Source organism: Ruditapes philippinarum, unplaced genomic scaffold, assembly GCF_026571515.1.
Source record: "Ruditapes philippinarum isolate M1 unplaced genomic scaffold, ASM2657151v2 ctg5839_1_1_1_1, whole genome shotgun sequence".
Taxonomy (NCBI): domain Eukaryota; kingdom Metazoa; phylum Mollusca; class Bivalvia; order Venerida; family Veneridae; genus Ruditapes; species Ruditapes philippinarum.
The window spans coordinates 25,192-48,601 of NW_026856785.1; the positions used below are offsets into that span (position 1 = coordinate 25,192).

A 23,410-nucleotide genomic window follows, 5' to 3' on the forward strand; every position below is an offset into this window, starting at 1 on the left:
TAATAATGAAAAATGTACCATATTAAAGGGATTAAAGGGAAATGCTGTCCATTTATAAAGTGTAGTTTTTCCTTATTTAACCTACCAATAATATATTTTAGCTAGATTGTATGTGATGTCCAATATAACATTTAATTTGAATTTTTAAATTGCGAAAGCTACTTTTGACCATGACATGTTACTTTATTTATCATAATATCTAAAAAAAAAAGTTTATATTTTCTTGTATCTTCAACATTATTCCTTTTTTTTGCAAAAATATAGAAGTCTATAAACTTGAATCACAAACTTCATTTTGGCTAGCTACGCTCTTTGTAAAATGTGGTTCTGTATGTTCTAGGTAAAGACAGCTTTTTTGTTGTTTTATTTCAAACTTCCACTCTACCATTTAGCTTTACTGATGGCGAGGACCTCAGGTGCGCCTTTGTCAATACTTCAGGCAAAATGTTGCACCTGCAGAGAACCATCGACATTTTGAAACTTGCTTGCTAGGTTTTCTATGCGAAAGAATCAAAAGTCCCTGGTCGATTTCGAAACTCATAGCAGTTCAGTGCAAGTGATTTGAAGTCAGTAAACATAAAGAGCTTGGCCTCGGTCGGGGAGACAACTTTCTATTTTATTTTTTTTTTTGAATTTTTTTTCAACAAACTTTGTTTTGGTTTAAAATGTCAACTGTACAAATAAGTAGGGTTTTTTAAAATAAACTTCTGACACGAAGTTTTAAGATTATGAACAATTGATTTAATTACTTTGTATAAAGACAATAACATTTAAATTTCTTATTGAAATAAAATATTTTATCAATCTCTAAGATCACTTTTTACCTTGGTATTTCTTTAAAAAAAGTATGTTTCAGTGGTGTGAATAGCAGATAAATTTTCAATGTAAACATGATGCCATTGTTTGAAATTTTTTATTTTATCTGTCAGGCAATTCATTATCAAATAAAAATCGCACTTAAGTATGAAGGTATGCTAAGATACCATGTCTCTAGTCTGTGGAAAATTCGATGCGATAACCTGACCTAAATTTTCTCATCCCGGCTTTAATTCAAGATAGTGAAAACTTCTTCAATACTATTGAATCATCATGTTGGGCATATATCTGTATTAAATGTATCGTTGCAAAGCGTAAAATACCTTTGCAAAACGGACACCTTCTTTACATAATAATTTATAGTTTTATCATTTGTAATTCTATTTAAAATTTTATTTTTTAATAGAGAAGATTGATACTATAGTGCAAATATAGAAAATACATCTCGTAGGCGATAAAGAAATGCAATACGACAAAATCAGCGTAAAAATGACTAAACGCAACACTACTCTACTTGCAAATATATATCGAAGCCTAACCATTTGTAATATAATTTTAAATAGTTAATGTTCATTTTAAAGAGGAATGTATATTGCATTTCATACAGCTTTTTGGAATTTATAGATGCTTATGACAGGTGCTAAAATGGGACCAAAAAATAAAGCCATAAAAGTTTATAAAAAGATTATCACATTTTTTTATTTTCTTGGAACCAATGAGTGACCTCTGCTTTTGACTTAAGTTGTAAACAAGAAATATTGTTGGACGTTACTACCATACTTAACGCATATTTTTATAGCTTATTAATAACCAATATGCAGCCTGCAATGAAAATATAACTGCGTCGTATCATATTTTATTTCCAACTGCGTCGTATCATTTCATACAAATTATTATTTTCTTAGAAAATAAACATTTCTTTTAAATGAAATTTTAGTAAATGATCCAAAATAATATTTTGAAGTTTACGGTGAACTTTGAAACGGGTATATGATTGATTTGAAGGAAAAACACGATTGATAAAACAATATGAACTGCGTCGTAACCACACAATTTCATAAAAATTCTGCTCCGCTTCGAGTTCGCTATAACTTTTGTTTTACAAAATAGTTGTTCAAGCAACATATACCGAACGAATTCAGCTCCTCTTTATGATCCTTTACAAATTATGTCATACGTAGTAGGTATTTATTATCTTCTTGTAAATATATGGAAGGAATAAAATGCAGGTACTGTAACAATGAACTGTTGCTACAAAACTATTTCATGCTGATACTAATATAAATTGTTGATATGTTTTTACAGGAGAGAGTTTCATGTAAGCTTTAAGCTTTCTACTCAATCCTGAATGTAATTTATACATTGTAATTTTGTCTGTAAATACTTGATGAAGAAATAAATATTGTTTAAACCATACCGAACGAACCGGAAAATAGGTGGAGCATGTTAATACATATATCTGGTTTTCAGTCATTTCCAACAAAAAGAGTTACAAACAAAAAACATACTATTTTTTTCCAAGATGGCGGCGTTTGCTTACTTTTTGTAGGATACGACGCAGTTTTGATTCCCAGCCCTGAGTTATTCCCCATGACCAGTACAGAAAAGTCGCGTGACATACTCGCTGTGTGTGTACCGGTTGGGGACTACCGACTTTTTTAAATGTAAACTATATCTTTAAACTAGTATACGTGCAAAACATTACAATAACAAGATCATGTATCACTTATGATGTAACTGAATTTACAAATAAACAGAACATACTACTCCGGCCTTGTCACTAACTCAAAGAAATTGGCAGGATCAGGAAGGAATAAAGAGACAGTGTTAAATAGAATACTATACAGTGCTTTGTTCGTAAGTATGCTAGTACGTGAAATAACATGAAATAATATATTCAACACAATATTATTTTTATATTTATCTAGCTGAAATAAAATTCGTTCACATTTTTCATTTTAATTACATTTTGTTCAGCTGAAAACAAGTTGTTTAGTTATTTAGTGATTGTTATTGTCGAAATACACTACCGATTTATTTGATTTGCATTTTAGTTGTGCACAAATTATAATTCTTTGACACAAGTGAACTATTTAATTTATGCTTTGTTTTAAAACTTTCAAATGTGCAAAGTAATTGAAGCCTTTACGAAAGCAACTATTTATACAATATTGTCATATATAACCTGTCCAAATAGCTATATATTAATAATATGTAGACGTGCTTCTGGGCTTTTGAAATATGAAGACTGTTGTAGCTTTGCTGTTTGCCGTAACAAGCCTAGTCTTAGGAATTAATGCAAGAGGTAAAATATTTATTAAAGCTAAAATTACAAGAAAAATTGAAAGTTCAAGAACGACTAATCGCTTCATATTTTTGACGTTTTGCCTCGTTGGAATGTGTTAAACTATCTACTTTAAGATATGTGTGCTCGATATATGCTAAATATTTATTATGTCAAAAAATTAGTTCAATATATACGATTTATATAAATGCACGATTTTGTTTGTTGACTTATTTAATAAGTTTGCTTATTGGTATGTACTCAATGAAATGGATGTAATGCCAAGGATTATTCAGGTTGATGCCGTTAATTTTATTTCTAGTATTCCAAATTCAATACTGCAAAGAAAGAACATCATCAATGAATATTATTAAATAATTTTCAAAGTGGTTCTTAGTAAGACATAATGTAAAAGATGTCACCTGTCATACATCTATAAAAGATAAACTTTTTGTTGAAGCGTGCTGCAAGGATGGCTGGTTAGCCTATAATGGCCATTGTTACCACATTGGTTATGGGAAGCTTCTAACATTCTCTGAGGCACGGGTGAGGCAGACAATAAATTTATTTTTCTAGTATAGAAACGACATATTATATAAGTTAACTGAATGTATACATTTTTATACCACTTGCTTGTCAATGTTAATATGTTATTATGAAAATTTACTCACTTAAAGCTGCATGCCTCCAGATGAGCAAATTTGAGAAAATGTGTTAAGATTTTAAGAAAAGTGGAAAGATTAAACATTCAAGAAATAATGTACAAGTTATGTGTGATTAATGACTGATTTTGTAGTATCTTTCATCATGTTTTTACTACGTGACTAACGAAGAAAGGGCTATTTTGTATATTTTGATCTCTTTTGGTTATTATAACGGATTTTTAGCGCCGTTGCTTATTGCAGTTTGTAAATTGCTTTCTTATATCTCTTCACAATATTTAACTTTTCGATACATTTGCAAAATTATCATGTAAATTGGCATGAATCTGGAGGCATGCTGCGTTAATCAATGGCTTTATCTCTATCATCAAAAGGTTTGTTTTTGTAATTTTGGTTAATAGATATCTATTTGACAAATTTGTAATCAAAAGTGGCAAGATTTATATCTTTATCATCAAAGGGGTTTTTTTCTTTTGCAATTTTTGTTTATAGCTATCTTTTAGACAAATTTGTAATCAAAAGTGGCAATAATTATTTATTTTAAACACTAGTACTAACTGAGACGGTCGAATTCATAAATTCTTTACAAATGACTCCCAAGACCCATGTTCGATAAAGAAAACTCAACATATGCTTTAAATGTATTTTTCATACAGGTGTACTGTCACGATCTTGCTGCTTACCTTGTACGGTTTGAAACTTTCGCTGAATACACTTTCTTGGCAGGAATTCTGAGAAAATCTAACGGTAGTATTTAAGACTTATTTTTGTTCCTTTTCTGTAATTCTATTTGTTAAAGACAGAATGATTTATTTGTACTCAGAAATATGTTTAAAGAGTTCTATCGCTATAGGTTAACTGTTTGTATTGTAATCAAAACCATACACGTGTACATAAATTTGATAAATAACGATCGTTAAATTTCGATAAAACGGATGGCGCATACTGGAAATCATCACTTTATATCTACTTATTTAGCGTTAAGGGAATGTTTAATTATGTTAAAAAAAGTATAATAAGTGTGTTTAATGATAGAAACCATTTGACTTCATTTTTAAACTATTCAAGAAATGATTAAAAGAAAACAAATATTTACTGTTTAAGTAAACTTTATGGTATGTTTTGCCATTTATTGCTTTACATTTATAAGGGAATTAGTATTCTCTTAATTGAGACTCTTTCTAATTAAAATGAAGTAACAAAAGTTTCACTTTACTTTTACAATAACATCTGCAGTATTCCTGTTACATATGGAGCTTTATATATATTTTCCCTCTATTAATTATTCATAGCATAGCTTGTAGATATGATTGATGTTGATATTCTGCGTAAAAAGATATTCTTTCTTTTTCTTTATATTAAGCTGGCAAAACATGGATTGGTTTGACCGACAAAACTCATGAAGGGATCTGGAGATGGTTTGACACAAAAGAGCATGCTACATTCTCTGACTGGGCAGATGGGGAGCCCAACAATAAAAATGGCGCTGAAGACTGTGTACACTTTCAAAACAGCCAGGGATACAAGTGGAACGATGCCCCATGCAGTTTTAAAGCGATACCATTGTGCGAAATTGAATTAAGATAAATTGAAAACATTAATGAACAAAATTTGATATTTGTACTGTTATTAATTCAAGTGTATATTACTGAAGTACTGACAAGTTCATGTTTCGCAGCAGCAGGTGTTGAGTGCCGTCTGGCAGCGGTAAAAAGTTGCCACGTATTTATCTTCAGTCTTGTTATATTTTTCTGGTCTACTTGTTCAGGATTCTAGCAAATTTTGTCTTATTTTTGGCAGTGTTAAAACGTTTTTGAGTTATCTTCATATGTACTTACTCTTATAACAATTTCTAAAATGTTCTAGGGCATACATAGAAACCCCAATGGTCCATAACCATTTACCTTGAAATATGAAGACGGCAGTGTTTTATTCTGAAACATATTTAAAAACAGTACGTAACTATACCAACCTTAACACATACTGTTTTGAGTTCTTAACTTTTAGCTCGACTTAAAAAAGAAGAAGAGGTATTGTTAAAGTCGCGGCGGCGTTGCCGTTGCCGGTGCCGTTGCCGTCCGTAAACTTGTACCTGGATCATAACTTTTTAGCTCTTGGTGTATTGTCTTCATACTTAGCCACAACAACCCTTGGGACAAGACCTTTCAGTAGACCACACTAACCTTGACCTTTATCCATAAGTGACCTTGACCTTCAAATTTGCTTGATCTTGCTATTATTGGCTGTAACTTTGTTATTTTTGAATGGATTGTCATCAAACTTGAATATAATAATTTTCAAGGATAACCCTTAAAAATAATCAGACAGACTTTGACCTTCACTCATTTATGACCTTGACTTTGAAGGTCAAATTATTGAAATTTTCATTGTTTTGGCTGTAACTGGCTATAACTTTTCTATTATTGCTATTTATAGAATTGCGTGTTTCTACTTATAGAATTGCGTGTATCTTTTTATGGAATTGCGTGTATCTTTTTATAGAATTGCATGTATCTATTTATAGAATTGCGTGTATCTATTTATAGAATTGCGTGTATCTATTTATAGAATTGCGTGTTTCTATTTATAGAATTGCGTGTTTCTATTTATAGAATTGCTTGTTTCTATTTATAGAATTGCGTGTTTCTATTTATAGAAATGCTTGTTTCTATTTATAGAATTGCGTGTTTCTATTTATAGAATTGCGTGTTTCTAAATATATATTTATATATACAAAATATATAGACAAAAATAAATGTGACAAGACAGACCGATTAAATTTATAAAAAAGGAAACGTTAAGATTTGTTAAAACATTTCTTTGTTTGATTTTAGAAAAAGTAAAAAGTCAAGCGTTGCCCCGCCCGGCGGTGGCTTTGTTAAACAGTATCGCAACCACAATAGTTTAATCAATGTAGGTTTCGACCAGAATAATTGTTGATAATTGTTGAGGAAAATAACTTAATAAGAAATGATATTTGTAAAAAACTTTTCCACCAATTTATATTTAAGGAGATATACCTATTATTAAATTGAAATCGTTATTAAGTGCGATTCATAGCTCGATTAAAGTAATTGCCATTAACCTTGTCATTTTTAAATCATTTTGCCTAAAGTGTGCGAATGAGGTATAGACATAGATTAAAACGTGTTAAAATTTGGAAAAAATGTCCAGTCCCAGCATGTCAAAGTATATCATTTAAGCAAACTTTTTTTTTTTGAATTCTGTTGTAATAATGAATAACAAGCATATTGGATGCTTATTACCTGAAGAAAGTAGCGTTGAATGTGAAATAATTTCTCATTAAAATATAAAAAATGTAAACAATGTGACATTCTTACTTCCATACAAAAGGCTAAAACATTTTAACTGTGCTGAAATACAAAAACTGCAAATGAAGCGGAAGGTGAGCTATCAATATGGCCAATATGTATCTTTTCGGAAACTGTAACAGGACAACAAGGCAAAGAAAATTTTGAGAGATGAATACAATTTTATTTTTGGGCTTAATGAGCCATAAAAGACAATATTAAAACATTTGGAATAGTAAGAAGATTACATGACTACTGAAATGTTTATTGTAAGCCATATGTGTTATTCCCTTCTGAAATTTGCTTGGGGACATTAAGAATACAGGGTTAAGTGTGGGTTAGGGGGTTCAAAACAAATTTCGGGGATACTGGGTTTTTTTAAAAAACAGTTAGTTTTGAGTTTTTCAAAATAATTTAAAGCCGGTCCCAAGGGGGCGTACGTATGTTGAATTTTAAAATTTACCCCTTTATGAAAAAGCTCATTAAGACTGGGGCCCTCCCTATTTTAAACATTTTTTTATTGTCTTTGCTGTTGTAGGATCTCCTTTTTTCAAAATATTTACAGTCAGAAAAAACTATTGAACATACATGAAAAAAGGTCTTTCAATTCAGGCAAAGTTCCGGAAAATTTATTACGTGTTTAAATCCCTATCTGCGTTATATGTGACAATCAAGAAAACAATGGACCAAATATCCATGTTAACAAACAATCGTGTGTGTTAACCTTTTTGTATGAAAAAGCGAATATGCATTTTGTAACAATTCACACACACATGTAAATCGATAGTGTACTGATTTGTAGAATAGAGTGGCCGCTCAATGAAATAAATTTATCACAACCCACGCAATGATGCGTATATACAATTGAAAGGGACTGTGTCATCCGGTTGGAGCTGAATGGTACTGATGTTCATAACTTCCTTAGAACCGTAAAACCAGACTGAGTATATAATTATTACTCTTTAGGATTGCTCAATTAATGTTACCTATCAGGCATTTCATAGTACAAAAACTCTTCATAGAATGTTGCTCGTTTATTCAGCTTGCTGTAAGTGTAACCTTGACTTCGGCTTCTTTCCATTTAAAGCCTTAAATTCCTTGTTTACCTAGCCTAGATTTCAAAAAGGGGACGAGTTGGAACCCTTAGGACAAAGCCAAAAACAAATTATTTTCGAATGTTCATTTAGCTAATTAGGAAACAGCAAAATACTAAATCCAAGACTTTAAGGCATTTACATAATTGATATGGTGCGTGGATACAATATTATGTCAACCCCTAGCATTCTCTGCACGTGCATGACTAAAATTATTGAAAACAGCATGCGTCCTTATCTTAAAGACAACTGAATACATCTACGAGGGTTGTTCAAAAAGAAATAGGACTGGAGCTCTACTGTTCACATGTTTTAATTTACGCACATAATTTTACAAGAAACAAATATCGGAACATATTCTCTGTATACAGTGAAAAAATCAATACAAAATGTTTACAAATAACAATTCTGTGAATTTTTCAAATGACAAGGTGTACGAAACCTAGCGCAAGCTGACAATACAATAATTGACGTTCATGACGTCGTTAACTAAATACAAAATATAACAAGTGCCATCTATCCTGAAAGTATTCTTCCTAGTGCTCTAGGTGTCTGAATTATGTGATCATGATCAGGTCTCATATGTGGAGATTAAGCGAGAAAGAAAGCGATCACAATTTCGTTTAACTCTCCAAGAAAATGCCCCATAGCCGGCCATTCTCCACTTTTCTCGAATATTTGAGAAAACTTGGAACTCAACAAGCATGGACTTATAAAGCTTAAGCAAAATCGATTGATATTATTAATGTTCACATGTATGTCATCGAATGTTTTTAAAACAATATGATTATATACAGTAAAATAACAATATTTATCCATTGAAAAAAGTATCATTTATTGTAAAAAATTGGCGGAAAATACTACTAATTTATTAATACCATTAATCATTATCATATTAATTTATTTAAACCAAGTAAATTGTATATCTAATGAGATAAAATAGAAACGTCTTAAATACAATCCTTTGGTGAGACCTGAATAAGTAGACCCGAAGCAGACATAAAAAATGCCGGACAGTCCTGGTATCGTTTACCGTCGATACATTTACAGGGCTTTTGCAATTGACGTCACCACTTCACGTCGCGCAATTTTCCGCTTTCATCTCCTCACACATTTCTGTGAGTGATTTTGTATTCGCCGTTTTTAAATTGATTGTACCAGCTGAAAACGAGTGTCCCTGGTTGCAGGATAATTTTTCCTTTCTTTTAATGTTATCATTTTGTAAGTATCTGGAAAAAATATTGCCAATATGTTTGGCAAAATTTAAACGATTGCGCGAAATTTCGGTTTGTTAACCGAGTTTTCCGTATTTCTACCATTTAACGGGCAATGACCACGGCTTAGTTCAAAAACTGCATTTAATTATGCCATTTCATGCCCGAATGACGTCAAAAAATTACATTTAATGTCACTTTAATATAGATTAAATTGTGGTTGGTGGATAATATATTGACAAAAAGAAGTAAATAAATTAAATAAATCAGAAGTACAACTTAGCTTTCAATGACTACTTTTTATGTGGCTGCGCCGGGTACGTGTTACCATGTGTTTATTCAATATCACAAGAAAAACGCCGCGTTCATCACAAATAAATTAATTAACTTAATGCCATAAATTGTAGAAAAACAATTTAACGAATCCCTATAACATATGAAAATATTTTAAATTTGTGATGAAATATGAATATGCAAGACTCTCAGTCCTATTACTTTTTGAACAACCCTCGTATTTCTTCATTTTGCAACAACTATGTCATTGTTTTATGACTTCTAGTGTTCAGAAGCCTTGCAATGTCTTACAGACTGCCGAATATCAAAATGCTGTATTTCTGCAACAACGATGTCATTTTAAGTAAGACTGTGATCTGTACTACCTTTTGGAGAGAAACTAGAGAAGTATCGTTGAGTTTCTATTAAAGTCACATTTGTTAATCAAGATGCTTTAATTAATAGATGTTGGTTTTACATTTAGAATATGCAAGTCCAAGAAAATGACAGATAGATGAAGAACAACAGAGACAAAGCTTACTTTGAAAAAAACCTGATAAAGCTGTATATCTTTTCTATCGTTTTTATCAGACTTCTGCGTTCAGGAAACGTGTTCATTGGTGCGTCAGTAAAGCGATGCTCTATGTATGTTCAGAAAATCGCTTTCAATTTTGCAAAGTTATCATTTACTTTCTTCTAGACCAAAACGATCGAATCAACCAAATGTTCATGTGATTATGCGAAATTTGAAAATTAAGTTTAATTCACATATTTGTTATGTAATATTGGGGAAAACTGGGAAACGAAATACTATTTAATTAAAAAACATAAATGGGGAATATTTTAAAGGGTAAAACATTTTTTTTTTTAGGGGAGATAAAAAAGATTAATTTAAGTTTACGGGAAAGTGGGGAATGGGTTTTTGTTGACTTTACCTACTTTTTTTAACAAGAAAAATTTTTGTAAAGGAAAATCTTTGGGAGTAAAAATTGATTTCAAACATGCGACTGATTTATTTTTGCAAAGACTGATAGATTAGTTCCTGTCTTTTACTGTTTTATCACTTTTTCGAAACAGGATATATAGTAGAAAGTTACATGAAATGTTCCTTTACAAATGGCGTTTGAATGCCGCGTATGATTGTAACACTTACAAATTAAAAATAAAATTTAAAGGATTGTTTATTTGACTCGAGAGAAGATATTTAACAAACATAATTACATTTTGTGTTATGACATTCCTTCATTGCCAAACGGTTGTCTTTACGTGCACTTAAATTGCGATGTCTAAAAAGGAACGCTTCGTCAATGAAATCGGAATCATCTGTTAAAACTAAACAATTTTTATTTGTCCTCTTGCCCATTCGAAACAAAGATCCTCCGCATAACAAAACAACTTACAAAATAATCTAACATACACATCTTTAAACATCCTTTTTGATGTTGCATAAATAGAATTGAAATAAACAGTATTTTACGTGTCAAAAAGAGATACTATTACGTAAACATTCTTAATATTTGTTACAAACGTGCAAAATCCTTTGCCTCGTCAGAAAAAAATAATAAATTATTTACAGCAATTATTTCCCATGACCAATACAGAAGCGTCGCGTGACATATTCGCTGTTTGTGTGTGTGTGGCGTGAACGGAGGGGGGGGGGGGGCACTATCGACATTCTTAAATGTAAAATATATTTTTCAAACTTGTGTACGTGCAAAACATAACAATAACAAGCCCATGTATCTACTTACGATGTAATTAAATTTACAAATAAAAAGAACATATCACTCTGGCGGTGTCACTTACTTAAAGAGATTGGCAGGATCAGAAAGGAATAAAGAGACAGTATTAAAATAGTATACTATACAGTGCCTTGTTCGTAAGTATGATACTTGAAATAACATGAAATAATATATTCAACACAATTTTATTTTGTATTTATCTAATTAAAATAAAATTCGTTCACATTTTTCATTTTAATTACAATATTTTCAGCTGACAAAAGTTGTTTAGTTATTTTGATTGTTATTGCTTGATATATGCTACCGAGGTATTTGATTTGCATTTTTATTATGCACGTATCATAATGATTATCAAAAATGAACTATTTAATTTATGTTTTGTTAAAAAATGTCCAAATGTACACAGTAATTGAAGTATTTACACAAGAAACTTTTTTTACAATATTGTCATATATAACCTGTCCAAATAAATATATTAATTACATCTAGACATGCTGTTTGGAAATATGAAGACCGCTGTAGCATTGTTTGTCGTGACAAGCCTTGTGTCGGGAGTTAATGCAAGAGGTAAAATGATTTATGAAAGCTAATATTACAATTAGCTCACAACATTTTTAGAACTGAAAGTTCAAGATTGACGTTTAGTCTCGTTGGAATGTGCTAAACTTTTTATTATCAAATAAAGAGTGCTAAATATATGCTAGATATAACTTATGTACAACATTAAGTACAATGTATACGATTTTCATAGATGCACGAATTTGTTTGTTGACTCGTTTGCTTGTCGGTATTTAATCAGTCAATTAAGTGGATTTAATGTCAGTTATTGTTCCTGTCGATGTTGTTGATTTAATCATTAATTCATCAAAATCATTGATGCATAGGAGGAACATTATGACTAATTTCGTTATGAATATTATTTTATATTTTCAATGTGGTACTTAGTCAGACATACTAAGTAATCAAAAATATTTCACCTGTCATATATCTATAAAAGCTAATTTTTTTGTTTAAGCTTGCTGCAATGATGGCTGGATACCATATAAAGGTCATTGTTACCACATTGCTTATGGGACGCTTCTTACATTTTCTGAGGCACGGGTGAGGCAGACAATGACTATACTTTTCTAGTATATATACGACATATTAGCAGTTAACAGAATAAACACATAAGTTTATTATATTTGTATAAAGTTAAATATTATTTTATCTCGTGTTTGTCAACGTTTATGAGATGTTATGAAAATTTTATCATTTAAAGATGCATGCTTCAAGAGCTTTGAGAAAATGTACTAAGATTTTAATACAATATTATAAAAATCTGTCAATGATGGGGGAAAAATTACTGATTTGTATTTATCTATATCTATGTTTACTAAGGGCTAACAAAAGAAAGGATATTTTGGCATTTTTTTGATCTTTTGGTTATAAAACAGTTTTTAAGAGCCTTTCCCTTTGAAATGTAAAATTTCTTACCCCACTTCAAATATTTTTTTTTAAATACATTTGAAATTTTTCAGAAAAAAACCCTTAAATCGGGGCTTTCATTTTAATAATGGCTTGTCTTATCAACAAAGGAACATCTTTAATTTTAGTCTTTATTGAAAATCCTTTCGAAAAATTTAATCAAATTTGGGCCAATGTTTTTTTGTAAACACTTGTAATAACTGATAAATATTTTACATGTGTATGGTTTACAAGTCCGTGTTCGATAAATAAAACTAACCACATATGCTTTAACACGTATTTTTTCATACAGGCGTACTGCCACGATCGTGGAGCTTACCTTGTACGGCTTGAAACGTTTGCTGAACACACATTCTTGGCAGGAATTCTAAGGACAACAAAGGGTAGTATTTCAGATTTATTTTACAGTTCCTTTTCGCTCATTTTGTTTGTTGAAGACAGAATGATTTTGTGGTACATTAATTGAATAACCATGATGGTAAAATTTCGATAAAACGGATGGCGCACGCAAGAAATCACCCCTATATACCCACTAAAAATCTAACAGAAAAATTGGTTAAGAGCAGGTTTAATTAAGTTTAAAAAATATTATGAAATGTGTTAAATGATTGAGACCCCTTGACCTCTTCAAAAAATGATAAAGTACACGAAAAAGAGAAATTATACAGTATAAGAACATTAAATTGTATGTTCCTGTCAGTATTTGCTTACATCTGTTACGATTAGATAGAGTATGCCGTTACAAATGGATAAATTCCATTATTTTAGTATCCAAAATTAGGAGCTTTAAATTTATTTTTTTCTAATGCAAAACATAGTTTGTTGTAATTGTTGGTATTGACATTCTAATTGTTCTTAATATCAAATTTTCTTTTTTGCTTTATATTCAGCTGGAGATATGTGGATTGGATTGACCGACAAGAGTCACGAAGGGATCTGGAGATGGTTTGACACACACGAGCATGCTACATTCTCTGACTGGGGAAAAGGGGAGCCCAACAATGCTCATGGTGCTGAAGATTGTGTACACTTTAGTCCCGGTCGGGGCTACAAGTGGAACGATGTGCCATGCAGTTTTAAATTTAGACCATTGTGCGAAACTGAATTCAGATAAATTGCAAACATTAATGAACAAAATTTGTTACTTGTTTAGTTATTATTTCAAGTGTATATAATATATACATACAAATGTATTAACAAAGAACTGACAAGTTCATATTTCACAATAGCAGGTATCGAATGCCTTGTGGCAGCTGTATAAAGTTGCACATTTTGTTTCATTCAAGGGTTGTTATATTTGTTCTTGGCTTTCTTGATCATTGTCTCAAGTACATTAAGTATTAAAGTAGTTCTGTACATTCATATACATTTGTTGTTTCCTTTGCTTCCAATCGATCTTAGCATTTACAGATTGTATTCAAGAAATTTTTATCTTTTAAAAAGAAACATGCCTTCAGACTCAAAGAATATACAAGAGGGCCATGCTGGCCCTGAGTCGCTCACCAGAAACAACGGCTTTACAGTGTTGTAAATTATTTTTTAAAGGCAAGGCTCTTTCAGCAAGTTCAGCTCAACTTTAACTTGCCCCTCTAGTAATATACTTTCACAACATTGATTGTTTCAGCTTTTTTTCTTCATAATAAAAAATAGGGCCAATAAGATGGCCCTAGATCACTCATCTAACCAATCATTTCATTATTCACAATATAAATTGATATATTTTGCCCTAATATTTTGGAAAGGCTTTGTTAAAAATATGTATGCTGCAAGTGTGTTCCTATGAGATTATGTAGAATAAATGCAGAATAAATGACCACTGGAGCAGGATTAAATTTGACTAAACAATTTTTTTTTAAACTTTTTTGAATGAAAACACAAATTGTCACATGCAAAACATGTAAGGTGTAGATGCTTGAGGACAACAAAATTTTAATACATTCTGTATGGTTACATAACTGTACCTCAAAAAAAGACAATAGGTCAAACATTGTAAAAAATATGGAAAGTAGGCTAGTTGATATCAATACTCAATTTAGCATCAGAAATTACACACCTAGTCCAAACTTTAAGTCTGTATGTCAAAAAACACAAGAATTATGGTCAAATTATATCAAAAATATCAAAAGTAGGTCAGTTGAAATAAAAATTCATTTCGGCATCAGAATTTACAAACCTGGTCCAAATTTAAAATCTAGATGTTAAAATACAAGAAAATAGGTCAAATGGTGTCAATAAAAATAGATCAAATAATACCTAAAGTAAGTCAGATGGTATCAAATTTCAAGTATGTACATAAAAGACAAAAAAGTAGGTAAAGCAATATTAAATATATCAAAAGTATCATATCAAAAGTTTATTCAATATCAGAAATTAAACCCCTTGTCGAAATTTTCACCAGGTACATCAAAAACAACAAACTTGGTCAAACAATATCAAATAATAATATCAAAAGTAGTCAAATGATATCTTAATTCATTTTGCATCAGAAATTGCATTCATTGTCCAAATTTCAAGTCTCTGTACATCATTCCAAATTTCAAGTCTCTGAACATCAAAACAAAAAAGTATGTGGAATGGTTTCAAAAATATCAAAAAACAGTTCCACTGATACCAAAACATGATAAAGACCACCCACCCAAGAATTCTACAGACAAAGTTTGGTGATCATCCATCGATAAGTTCTGTAGAAGGAGATGTTAAAAGGTTTTTCTATTTTTAGCTTTAGCAGCCCCTAAAAGGGGCAAATGAAATAAATATGAGCAAACTTGATAAAAGGCTACCTAAGAATGCTACAGACAAAGTTTGATGATCATCCATCAATTAGTTCTGTAGAAGAAGATGTCTAAATGTTTTTCTATTTTTAGCCCTAGAGACCCCTTAAAGGGGCCAATCAAAATAATATGAGCAAACTTGATAAAAGACTACCTAAGAATGCTACAGACAAAGTTTGGTGATCATCTACCGAATAGTGCTGTAGAAGAAGACATTTAAAGGTATTTCTCTTTTTAGCTTTAGAGATCCCTTAATTGGGCCAATCAAATTAATATGAGCAAACTTGATAAAAGACTACCCAAGAATGCTACAGACAAAGTTTGGTGATCATCCATCAATTAGTTCTATAGAAACAAACATTTAAAGGTTCTTCTTTTTAAACCTATAGCGGCCCTTAAAAGGGGCCAATCAAATTAATATGTGCACGTTTTATTAAAAAAGGATATGACCCTACTATTTTAAGACATACTGCATGTTTAGTGTTCAACCCTTTTACAGTTGGACACTACGCTTTCCTCTTTTGATTGCATCTGACGGACCAAGTGGGAGACTCTATGATGGATAGTTCGTAAAGCCCTTTGGGGACTGAATTGTCTTAATGTTCGTCTTCTGCCTTGCTTCGTCGGGCCCTTGTAGGTGATTTTCTTGTAGCTCTGTCTTCCTTTAGGACATTGAGTACTTTTGTTATGGTCATTGGGTTTACTTTTATATGTTCCTACATGATCATTTTAGTGTTTTACTTATTTAACCTTGTGTAACGATGACAACTGTTAGAATTTCACTTGGCGGGGATTCATTTTATTTACACTGTCTCGTTTATAGGAACATTGTGGGGCTAAGAGCGAGGTTTGGTGCACCATTAACCGGTTTAAACTCCCCAGCAGTCATTATTGTGCTGCTGACCGTTCCAAGGCGGCGCCCCACTGTGTTCCTCAGATGTATGTCTATGTTGTTTCATACTGTTTTGGTGACACTTTTGCTTGTGTCCTTTGTTGTTTTATCGTCTACGGTAAGTATCTTCCCCATTGCCTCTAGTTTTTATTTCTTTGATTAACCCCCCCCCTTCCCCCGGTCTCCTGTCCCCTTCCCCTTTGTGGGCCTATTTTTATTTTCTTTGTATTCCTAATCAGTTACAAATTATTTATCATTTAATGATTAACCTGTCCGTGCTTTGTCTTTGCCCTGTCCTGTTTCTGTTTGGGGTCCGCCTGGGCTCCTTGCCATTGGTTCTTGTTGCTGGGTCATATGGGGGTTGCGTTCATTGAACGCCGCCTTTCCTTGTTGATCTTGTTTATCATATTTGATAAAAGACTACCCAAGAATGCGACAGACAAAGTTTAGTGATCATCCATCTATTAGTTCTGTAGGAGAAAATGTCTAAAGGTTTTTTTATTTTTAGCCCTAAAGACCCATAAAAGGGGCCAATCAAATTAATATGAGCACACTTGATAAAAGACTACCAAAGATTGCTACAGACAAAGTTTGGTTATCATCCATCAATAAGTTCTATAGAAACAGACGTTTAAAGGTATTTCTATTTTTAGCTATAGCGGCCCCAAAAAGGGGCCAATGAAATTCATATGACCAAACTTGATAACACACTACCCAAGAATGCTACAGATAAGATTTGGTGATCATCCATCCATTAGTTCTGTAGAAGAAGATGTTTAAAGGTTTTTCTATTTTTAACCCTAGAGACCCCTAAAAGGGGCCAATCGAATTAATATGAGCAAACTTGATAAAAGACTACGTAAGAATGCTACAGACAAAATTTGGTGATCATCCATCCATTAGTTCTGTAGAAGAAGATGTTTAAAGGTTTTTCTATTTTTAGCGCTGCTGACCCTAAAAGGGGCCAATTGGAATGACATGAGCAAATATAAGTGTGACTGTCACAAGGATGCTACAGACCAAATTTGAAGTAAATCTGCCCAGTAGTTTCAGAGAAGAAGACGATTGTTGACGCATGACGACGGACGACGGACGCCGGAGCATCCCCCTTTGATACTAATAGCTCACCTGAGCCTTCGGCTCTGGTGAGCTAAAAAGAAAATCTACAGTTGTACTATATTTTAAAATCGAAATATCTCTTTAGAGCGATCACGTATTGAAACTTTTACTGGTCTTAGTAAGAATTTCATGGAGGTATACTGACGTGTTTGATTTGGAGTATTGCTGCAGAACATTGTACCTACTTTAAATCCCCTTCTCCAGTTAGACGAACATTTAACGTACTGGTAAATGAAATTACCGTATATCAAACGCATTTACCGTAAATTGATGGTACATGTACTAGCCTCGCGAGATAATGTTATAATGTTGGACGGCAATAAGCAGTTAGAGTTTAAACCGATTTGTCCGTTTGAAGCTTGTTCATGCCTTGCACAGACTGTATTTGGATTTTGTTGTCTTGTTTTTGGAAATTCTTAAATGTTCGAAATTTGCAGGTTATTCAGCAAGAATGGAACATTTTTTTCATCAAACATATTATTGTATATAATTACTCATCAGATACATGAGGTGAAATTTTCGCAGCTTAACAAAGAAGACCTATGGTCGCGCTGGGTATTGGCAAAACCGCGCAAATGTGACTTTCAATATCTCAAATGACTAAGTTTATGCAAAATCATTCGTTATGAAGTGTTTTGTTTGAATTAAATTATGCAGCTAATTAACAGATTTTACGCGAATTTATGCATTATGTAATATATGTATAACAGTGTTATTCATAATTGTGTACAAAAGTAAGCTAGAAGTTTTGCCTCGTACATAATATATGTATACTTGCAACAGACATGGACATGCTGAACAATATCAATATAGTGGTGATCTATGATTGTAGATGATATAATTTTGAAACAGTTTTTGTTCTTTAAATGGGTTATCGTCTTTTATTTAACAAATATGAATTTAATTAATGTATCACCTCATATAGAGGAATTTGATGGCAAACAAATCTTGCAATGAACAATACCCACGGACGATTATGAATTTAAGGCAAAATAAATAGAGTAGATATCAATATAGATGGAAACTCCAGTAAAAACTTCTAACTGTATTTTTTTATTCAAAAGTACAACTTTTCGACTTCAAAGCCTTCAACACACACGATCTTCTCTTCTATATAAGTCAATGAATAGATAGCGACAGACACTGCTCAAATTGAATCATACATTTCCTGTGCATTTACCTTAGAAAAGGAGTGCGTTGTTGTAAAATAATATAATGTACGGAAATTTTAAAATAGATCTACCTCAATTTAGTGCGATAATGAGGTGTAAGACGACTTATTTTTGTTCGATTTGATTAGATGTTTTTAACACAAATCAATTAATTTGATTCACCGGGACAAGACCATCTTTAGTCATTCTGAGTGAATGTTCTCAAGGTTTTTGTCTAGGAGAATTTTTGTCAAAAGACAAATGTTCTACAAAAGACGATACATTACCTTAGGCCTAGACAAGAACTACAAACAAATTGAGAAAAGGTTCGGTGAAATAAACGTTTTTAATCTTTGTGAATAAAATAGATTGATTTTAATCGAATTAAAATCAGTCGACTTACAAATCATGATCTCACTAATTGGAGGCCCTTTAACTTTTCCTTAATAATATACAATTCAAGTTGAATATAATGACGAACGCCGGTAAGCCTGAGTGATTTAAAACGACTTCGTGAAAAGTGTAATGGTATAAAGCAAGCATGCTAGTTAATTTTGTACAACACAAATGTTGACTTCAAACCACTTGCCTTTCACCGCTGTGGGTTCGAGTCCCGTCAGGGACTTTGAATTCTTTCAAGTGAGGAAGCCTTACAGCTGGCTTACGGGACGTCGGTGGTTCTATAGGTACCCGTTCGTGCTTAAAAAAATGCACAGAAGGGTACGTGAGGTCTTACTCACCAGTAAAGCTGGAACGTCACCATATGACCTTAACTGTGTCTGTGTGACGTAAAACCCAGTAAAACAAATAAAACAAAACATATATTGAAAGTTCCGTATGAGATAACGTGTATATTTAAAGAAATATCGAAAGATTAACATGTTGTACCTGTTCACAATCAACCTTTTAATATTAAGTAAATATCATTTTTTTTGTTCTTGTTCTGTCACAAATATGGTTCCCAGTCTAGTCTCTTAAAGTTTTCTGAAAGACTGTTGTTGGCCAATCTATGAATTCATCTCTGCTTTAATGATATACTATGACTGTGATTCGTTATTTCCTGCTTGTTTATAAGAAATAACTGTTTCCCTAACTATAAGTATCATAATAATCAACAGTCAATGTTTGTTTGTGTTTTAGTTTTCACTTTTGCCAAATTACTTGTAGATAATAAAAAGGTTAAAGAAAAAAAACAGTGTCGATGTGTTTACAGTTTAACCAGAATTTTATCTTTCCACCGACGATGTACCGCTGCTACAACATAAGTACAAACCATAATTATTGTTATTTAGATCATGGCAATTATATCACTTATGCGCTGAAAAGATGCAATAATTGTAAGAATACAACTCGAGCAGAAGGTATATAATTGTATAGATCATGTACTTTAATATGGAAATTACAATCTAACAGACACATGCGAAGGCTTTTTTATGTTAAGTATTGTATTTTGCCTGTTTAACATTGAAAAAAGAGTATAATATGCATATACTTGTATATGTATAATTGTATATTTGACTTCAGGCGGACCTGTATTTTTCCATGTTGTAACATAATAAATAAATATATGATCTTGAAAACTATAAAATATCACCTTTCATCAGTACTTAATTTTTATATGTTTAGTGCTTATATATGTTAAATGTCACCAGTAAAAACCATACAAGAGAAATGTCCTCCTTTAGTATGATTGTTTTAAATTTGTTTTCATTGGTTAGAATCCGGGGTTACTGTGAGGTCGGTACAATATTTTCATGTTTATTCGGATTGTACTTACCAGATAATCGTCTTTAAATCACAAGTGAGTTGCATGTTTTCGTTGAATATCTGTTATATAATACATTTGATCAGACTATATGCAGGTTGTTATGAATTTATGTATACAGCTCACAACATAGCAGAACGTCTAAACGAATAAAGAGTCCTCATTAATTTATTTTTGAAACGAAGTTCGATTGTTACAGTGTTTCGAAATATGTCAGTTTCATTAACAAAACTTCATTTAAACTTGCATAAACATAATAAGGAAAATTAAGTTTTCCTGTTAAACATATAACTAGCGAATTTCAAAACTTATTTTAAACTCTCATTGTTTATTATCGAGCTTCCTCCTTGATACGTACTTATGTGATGGATATAGAAACAACTTAAACCATTCACAGATAAGAGAAAAAAACGACACATGAGAAAAAAACCCGGTTAAAGTAAGGGATAAAAGGAATGTTTCATTGATATCTGTTCATGGCAATTTTTGTAAGTATAATGATTAAATTAAATCATCTTTATTCATCATTTTATGTAAAATATAAAAAAAAACACATAAAAATGACATTAATAAGTACATACTGTGAGGACGTAAAGTACCTAAATTCTTTACGGATTTTTATTTTCTCTTATCACAAGTTTAGATACATATTATTTGTTTTTCGTACATAGTCGTTTGTATTTTCTTCATCAATGATCTACATTTTTATGAATTAAACATAAAATGCTTTGATTTTCTAGTATTGAGATATAAAGGACAAATTAAGAGACTTCAAGGAAATGAAGATCGCTTTTAAATTAGCACTGTCATTAGCCGTAATGGGCCTAGTACCAGAAATCGACGCAGGTAATGATAATAATAATAATTATTGCAAAATTTGTGGGTTATTGGGTAAATGCGCGTCAGAAATAAAAACGGGTCTAGATTAAGTGTATGGAGAAAATATTTTCTCCATATCTTACAATTGCCAGGTAGGCGTCAATGTTTAAGGAAGGTAGGACGTCAGCACTGTCAAAGCCAAAGTTGATGAAGATGCAATATTTAACTTAGGGGAGAGTAATGACATTTTCGGGCTACAGCGCGTCATGTGTGTTTTCCATCTTGAAAGAAAAAATCAAAATAAGATAGAAATTATTTTGATTTCTACCTTATTTTGATTTCTTCTCTTAATTTACTTGTTGTAATAAGAAAAGTTAAAGTTAAGGAAAATATGCGCCCGTTGAATCCCTCATTTGCTAACCTCTGACCAGAAAATTGAACGGATTGTAAAAGCCTCGATCTTATTGTCTTGGTTCAAAGATCGAGACCTTAGACGTCTGAGAGAAATTGATTGTAACAGGGCCTGGCAATAAACGTTAACCCAGTAACAAAATGTGGGTACATGAAAAAAGCGATCGCGCAATTGTTGCTCGATGTAGCAGGAGCGTTAAAGAGTTATGTACGCTTACCTTTTTGACAGTGATGGAATAGTGATATTTTAATGATCAAAAATACCTTGCAACGATATGCTTGTTTTGTATTATAATTAGTTGCTTGCAAATGAAGTATTACCTGTGATTCTGATTTCAAAACAATATGTCAATGAGAATTGAATTTCGGAGACCGTTAACTTTTTATGCGTGTTATAGCATTCAAAATCTAAAATACATTGTTGAAAACTCCAGGTTGTTGTCAAAACGGCTGGATACAATATGAAGATCATTGCTACTATATCGGTTATGAGACCCGTCTAACATTTGCTGGAGCATGGGTATTTACGTACACTTTTAATGAAATTATATACATGAATATACAAATGTCTACGATTTGTCTTCATGAATTTATCATTTTTATATTGTAGTTTTGTCTTAAAAAAACTTTGGTTAATAATACATTACAATAGATGTTTATTAGTCGGTTGATATAAAATCGCATACTGTAACAAAATCGTCTCTATGAAAAGTGCAAGCTTGGCCGACGAATATGTCACATTGGACAAATGCCATACTCAAATATATCACATTTATAGTGTTTTTTATAAATTTGTTCACACAATATGCCTTTGATTTTGTTTTCATACAGCCGTGTTGATGTATTAAATCAATAAAATGATATTATCTCTTAAAAACATGAGCATTTTTACATTTTTGATTAGTTATTCTGCTCCAGTTATGGTGCTTACCTTGTGCGACTTTACACATTTGCTGAATACGAGTTCTTGAGAGGCTTTTTAAAGAAGACTCAAGGTAACTTTCTCTCAACATCAAAGTTCTTTTGAACTTATAAGAATTTGTAAATCAGTTAGTAATGTTATCCTACGATGTGAATACCAGTAAGATGCAAACTATTATTTGTAAGAAATGCATGATTGCATTGTTTTAAAGTCAAGCATATGCTTCTTATTTCAGTTTGTGTTAAAATTTTCAGACACATTCCCTTAGTGTTTCGTTACCGATTTGACTAAAATGAAACAATTTTACTTCTAGCAATTACTCCATGGATTGGATTGACTGACAAGGCCTATGAAGGACTATGGAGATGGTATGGCACAGGGACCCACGCTACATTCTCTGACTGGGGTCCTGGAGAACCCAATAATAATGGCAATGAAGATTGTGTACAATTATATTCAGGCTATGACTACAGGTGGAACGATACGCCATGTCATGGACAACTTACACCACTGTGTGAAAAAGACTCAATATAAAAAACTCAAGAAGATATTGCTATGCTTACTTATCATTATCACATTTTATAAACCGTGATGTTAGCCTTTTTTGGAAATATTTTTTAAATGTGTGTACCAATTGATTTAGGTCAAGAACCAATAACTTGTAAAATTTCAGGTCATTCAATTTTACCGTTTTTGT

The 23,410-nt window shown here is 31.9% G+C and overlaps 3 protein-coding genes across 3 annotated transcripts; all 3 read left to right on the forward strand.

Moving 5' to 3' along the window:
• Positions 1 to 2,507: 2,507 nt before the first annotated feature.
• On the forward strand, positions 2,508 to 5,377 carry LOC132747710 (hepatic lectin-like). The gene is made up of 5 exons (XM_060737206.1): positions 2,508 to 2,673; positions 3,035 to 3,121; positions 3,561 to 3,646; positions 4,419 to 4,509; positions 5,126 to 5,377. Exons 2-5 carry the CDS (start codon positions 3,058 to 3,060, stop codon positions 5,347 to 5,349), a joined length of 465 nt encoding a protein of 154 aa, XP_060593189.1. The 5' UTR covers positions 2,508 to 2,673; positions 3,035 to 3,057; the 3' UTR covers positions 5,350 to 5,377.
• A 6,005-nt stretch (positions 5,378 to 11,382) lies between these two features.
• Positions 11,383 to 14,227, forward strand: LOC132747711 (C-type lectin domain family 17, member A-like). Its single transcript, XM_060737207.1, has 5 exons — positions 11,383 to 11,533; positions 11,886 to 11,963; positions 12,412 to 12,497; positions 13,156 to 13,246; positions 13,754 to 14,227. Exons 2-5 carry the CDS (start codon positions 11,888 to 11,890, stop codon positions 13,975 to 13,977), a joined length of 477 nt encoding a protein of 158 aa, XP_060593190.1. The 5' UTR covers positions 11,383 to 11,533; positions 11,886 to 11,887; the 3' UTR covers positions 13,978 to 14,227.
• Positions 14,228 to 20,888: 6,661 nt separating this feature from the next.
• On the forward strand, positions 20,889 to 23,319 carry LOC132747712 (perlucin-like protein). The gene is made up of 5 exons (XM_060737209.1): positions 20,889 to 21,049; positions 21,302 to 21,407; positions 22,226 to 22,311; positions 22,696 to 22,786; positions 23,027 to 23,319. Exons 2-5 carry the CDS (start codon positions 21,341 to 21,343, stop codon positions 23,245 to 23,247), a joined length of 465 nt encoding a protein of 154 aa, XP_060593192.1. The 5' UTR covers positions 20,889 to 21,049; positions 21,302 to 21,340; the 3' UTR covers positions 23,248 to 23,319.
• Positions 23,320 to 23,410: the final 91 nt, after the last annotated feature.

Bases quoted from the DNA above. Each gene is read 5' to 3' on its own strand.
- LOC132747712 (XM_060737209.1), top strand. From the start codon at position 21,341: ATGAAGATCGCTTTTAAATTAGCACTGTCATTAGCCGTAATGGGCCTA. The intron at 21,408-22,225 runs GTAATGATAATA...TGAAAACTCCAG, and splicing joins AGTACCAGAAATCGACGCAG to GTTGTTGTCAAAACGGCTGG. The intron at 22,312-22,695 runs GTATTTACGTAC...ATTTTTGATTAG, and splicing joins TAACATTTGCTGGAGCATGG to TTATTCTGCTCCAGTTATGG.
- LOC132747711 (XM_060737207.1), top strand. From the start codon at position 11,888: ATGCTGTTTGGAAATATGAAGACCGCTGTAGCATTGTTTGTCGTGACA. The intron at 11,964-12,411 runs GTAAAATGATTT...TTTTTGTTTAAG, and splicing joins GTCGGGAGTTAATGCAAGAG to CTTGCTGCAATGATGGCTGG. The intron at 12,498-13,155 runs GTGAGGCAGACA...TTTTTCATACAG, and splicing joins TTACATTTTCTGAGGCACGG to GCGTACTGCCACGATCGTGG.
- LOC132747710 (XM_060737206.1), top strand. From the start codon at position 3,058: ATGAAGACTGTTGTAGCTTTGCTGTTTGCCGTAACAAGCCTAGTCTTA. The intron at 3,122-3,560 runs GTAAAATATTTA...TTTTTGTTGAAG, and splicing joins CTTAGGAATTAATGCAAGAG to CGTGCTGCAAGGATGGCTGG. The intron at 4,510-5,125 runs GTAGTATTTAAG...CTTTATATTAAG, and splicing joins AATTCTGAGAAAATCTAACG to CTGGCAAAACATGGATTGGT.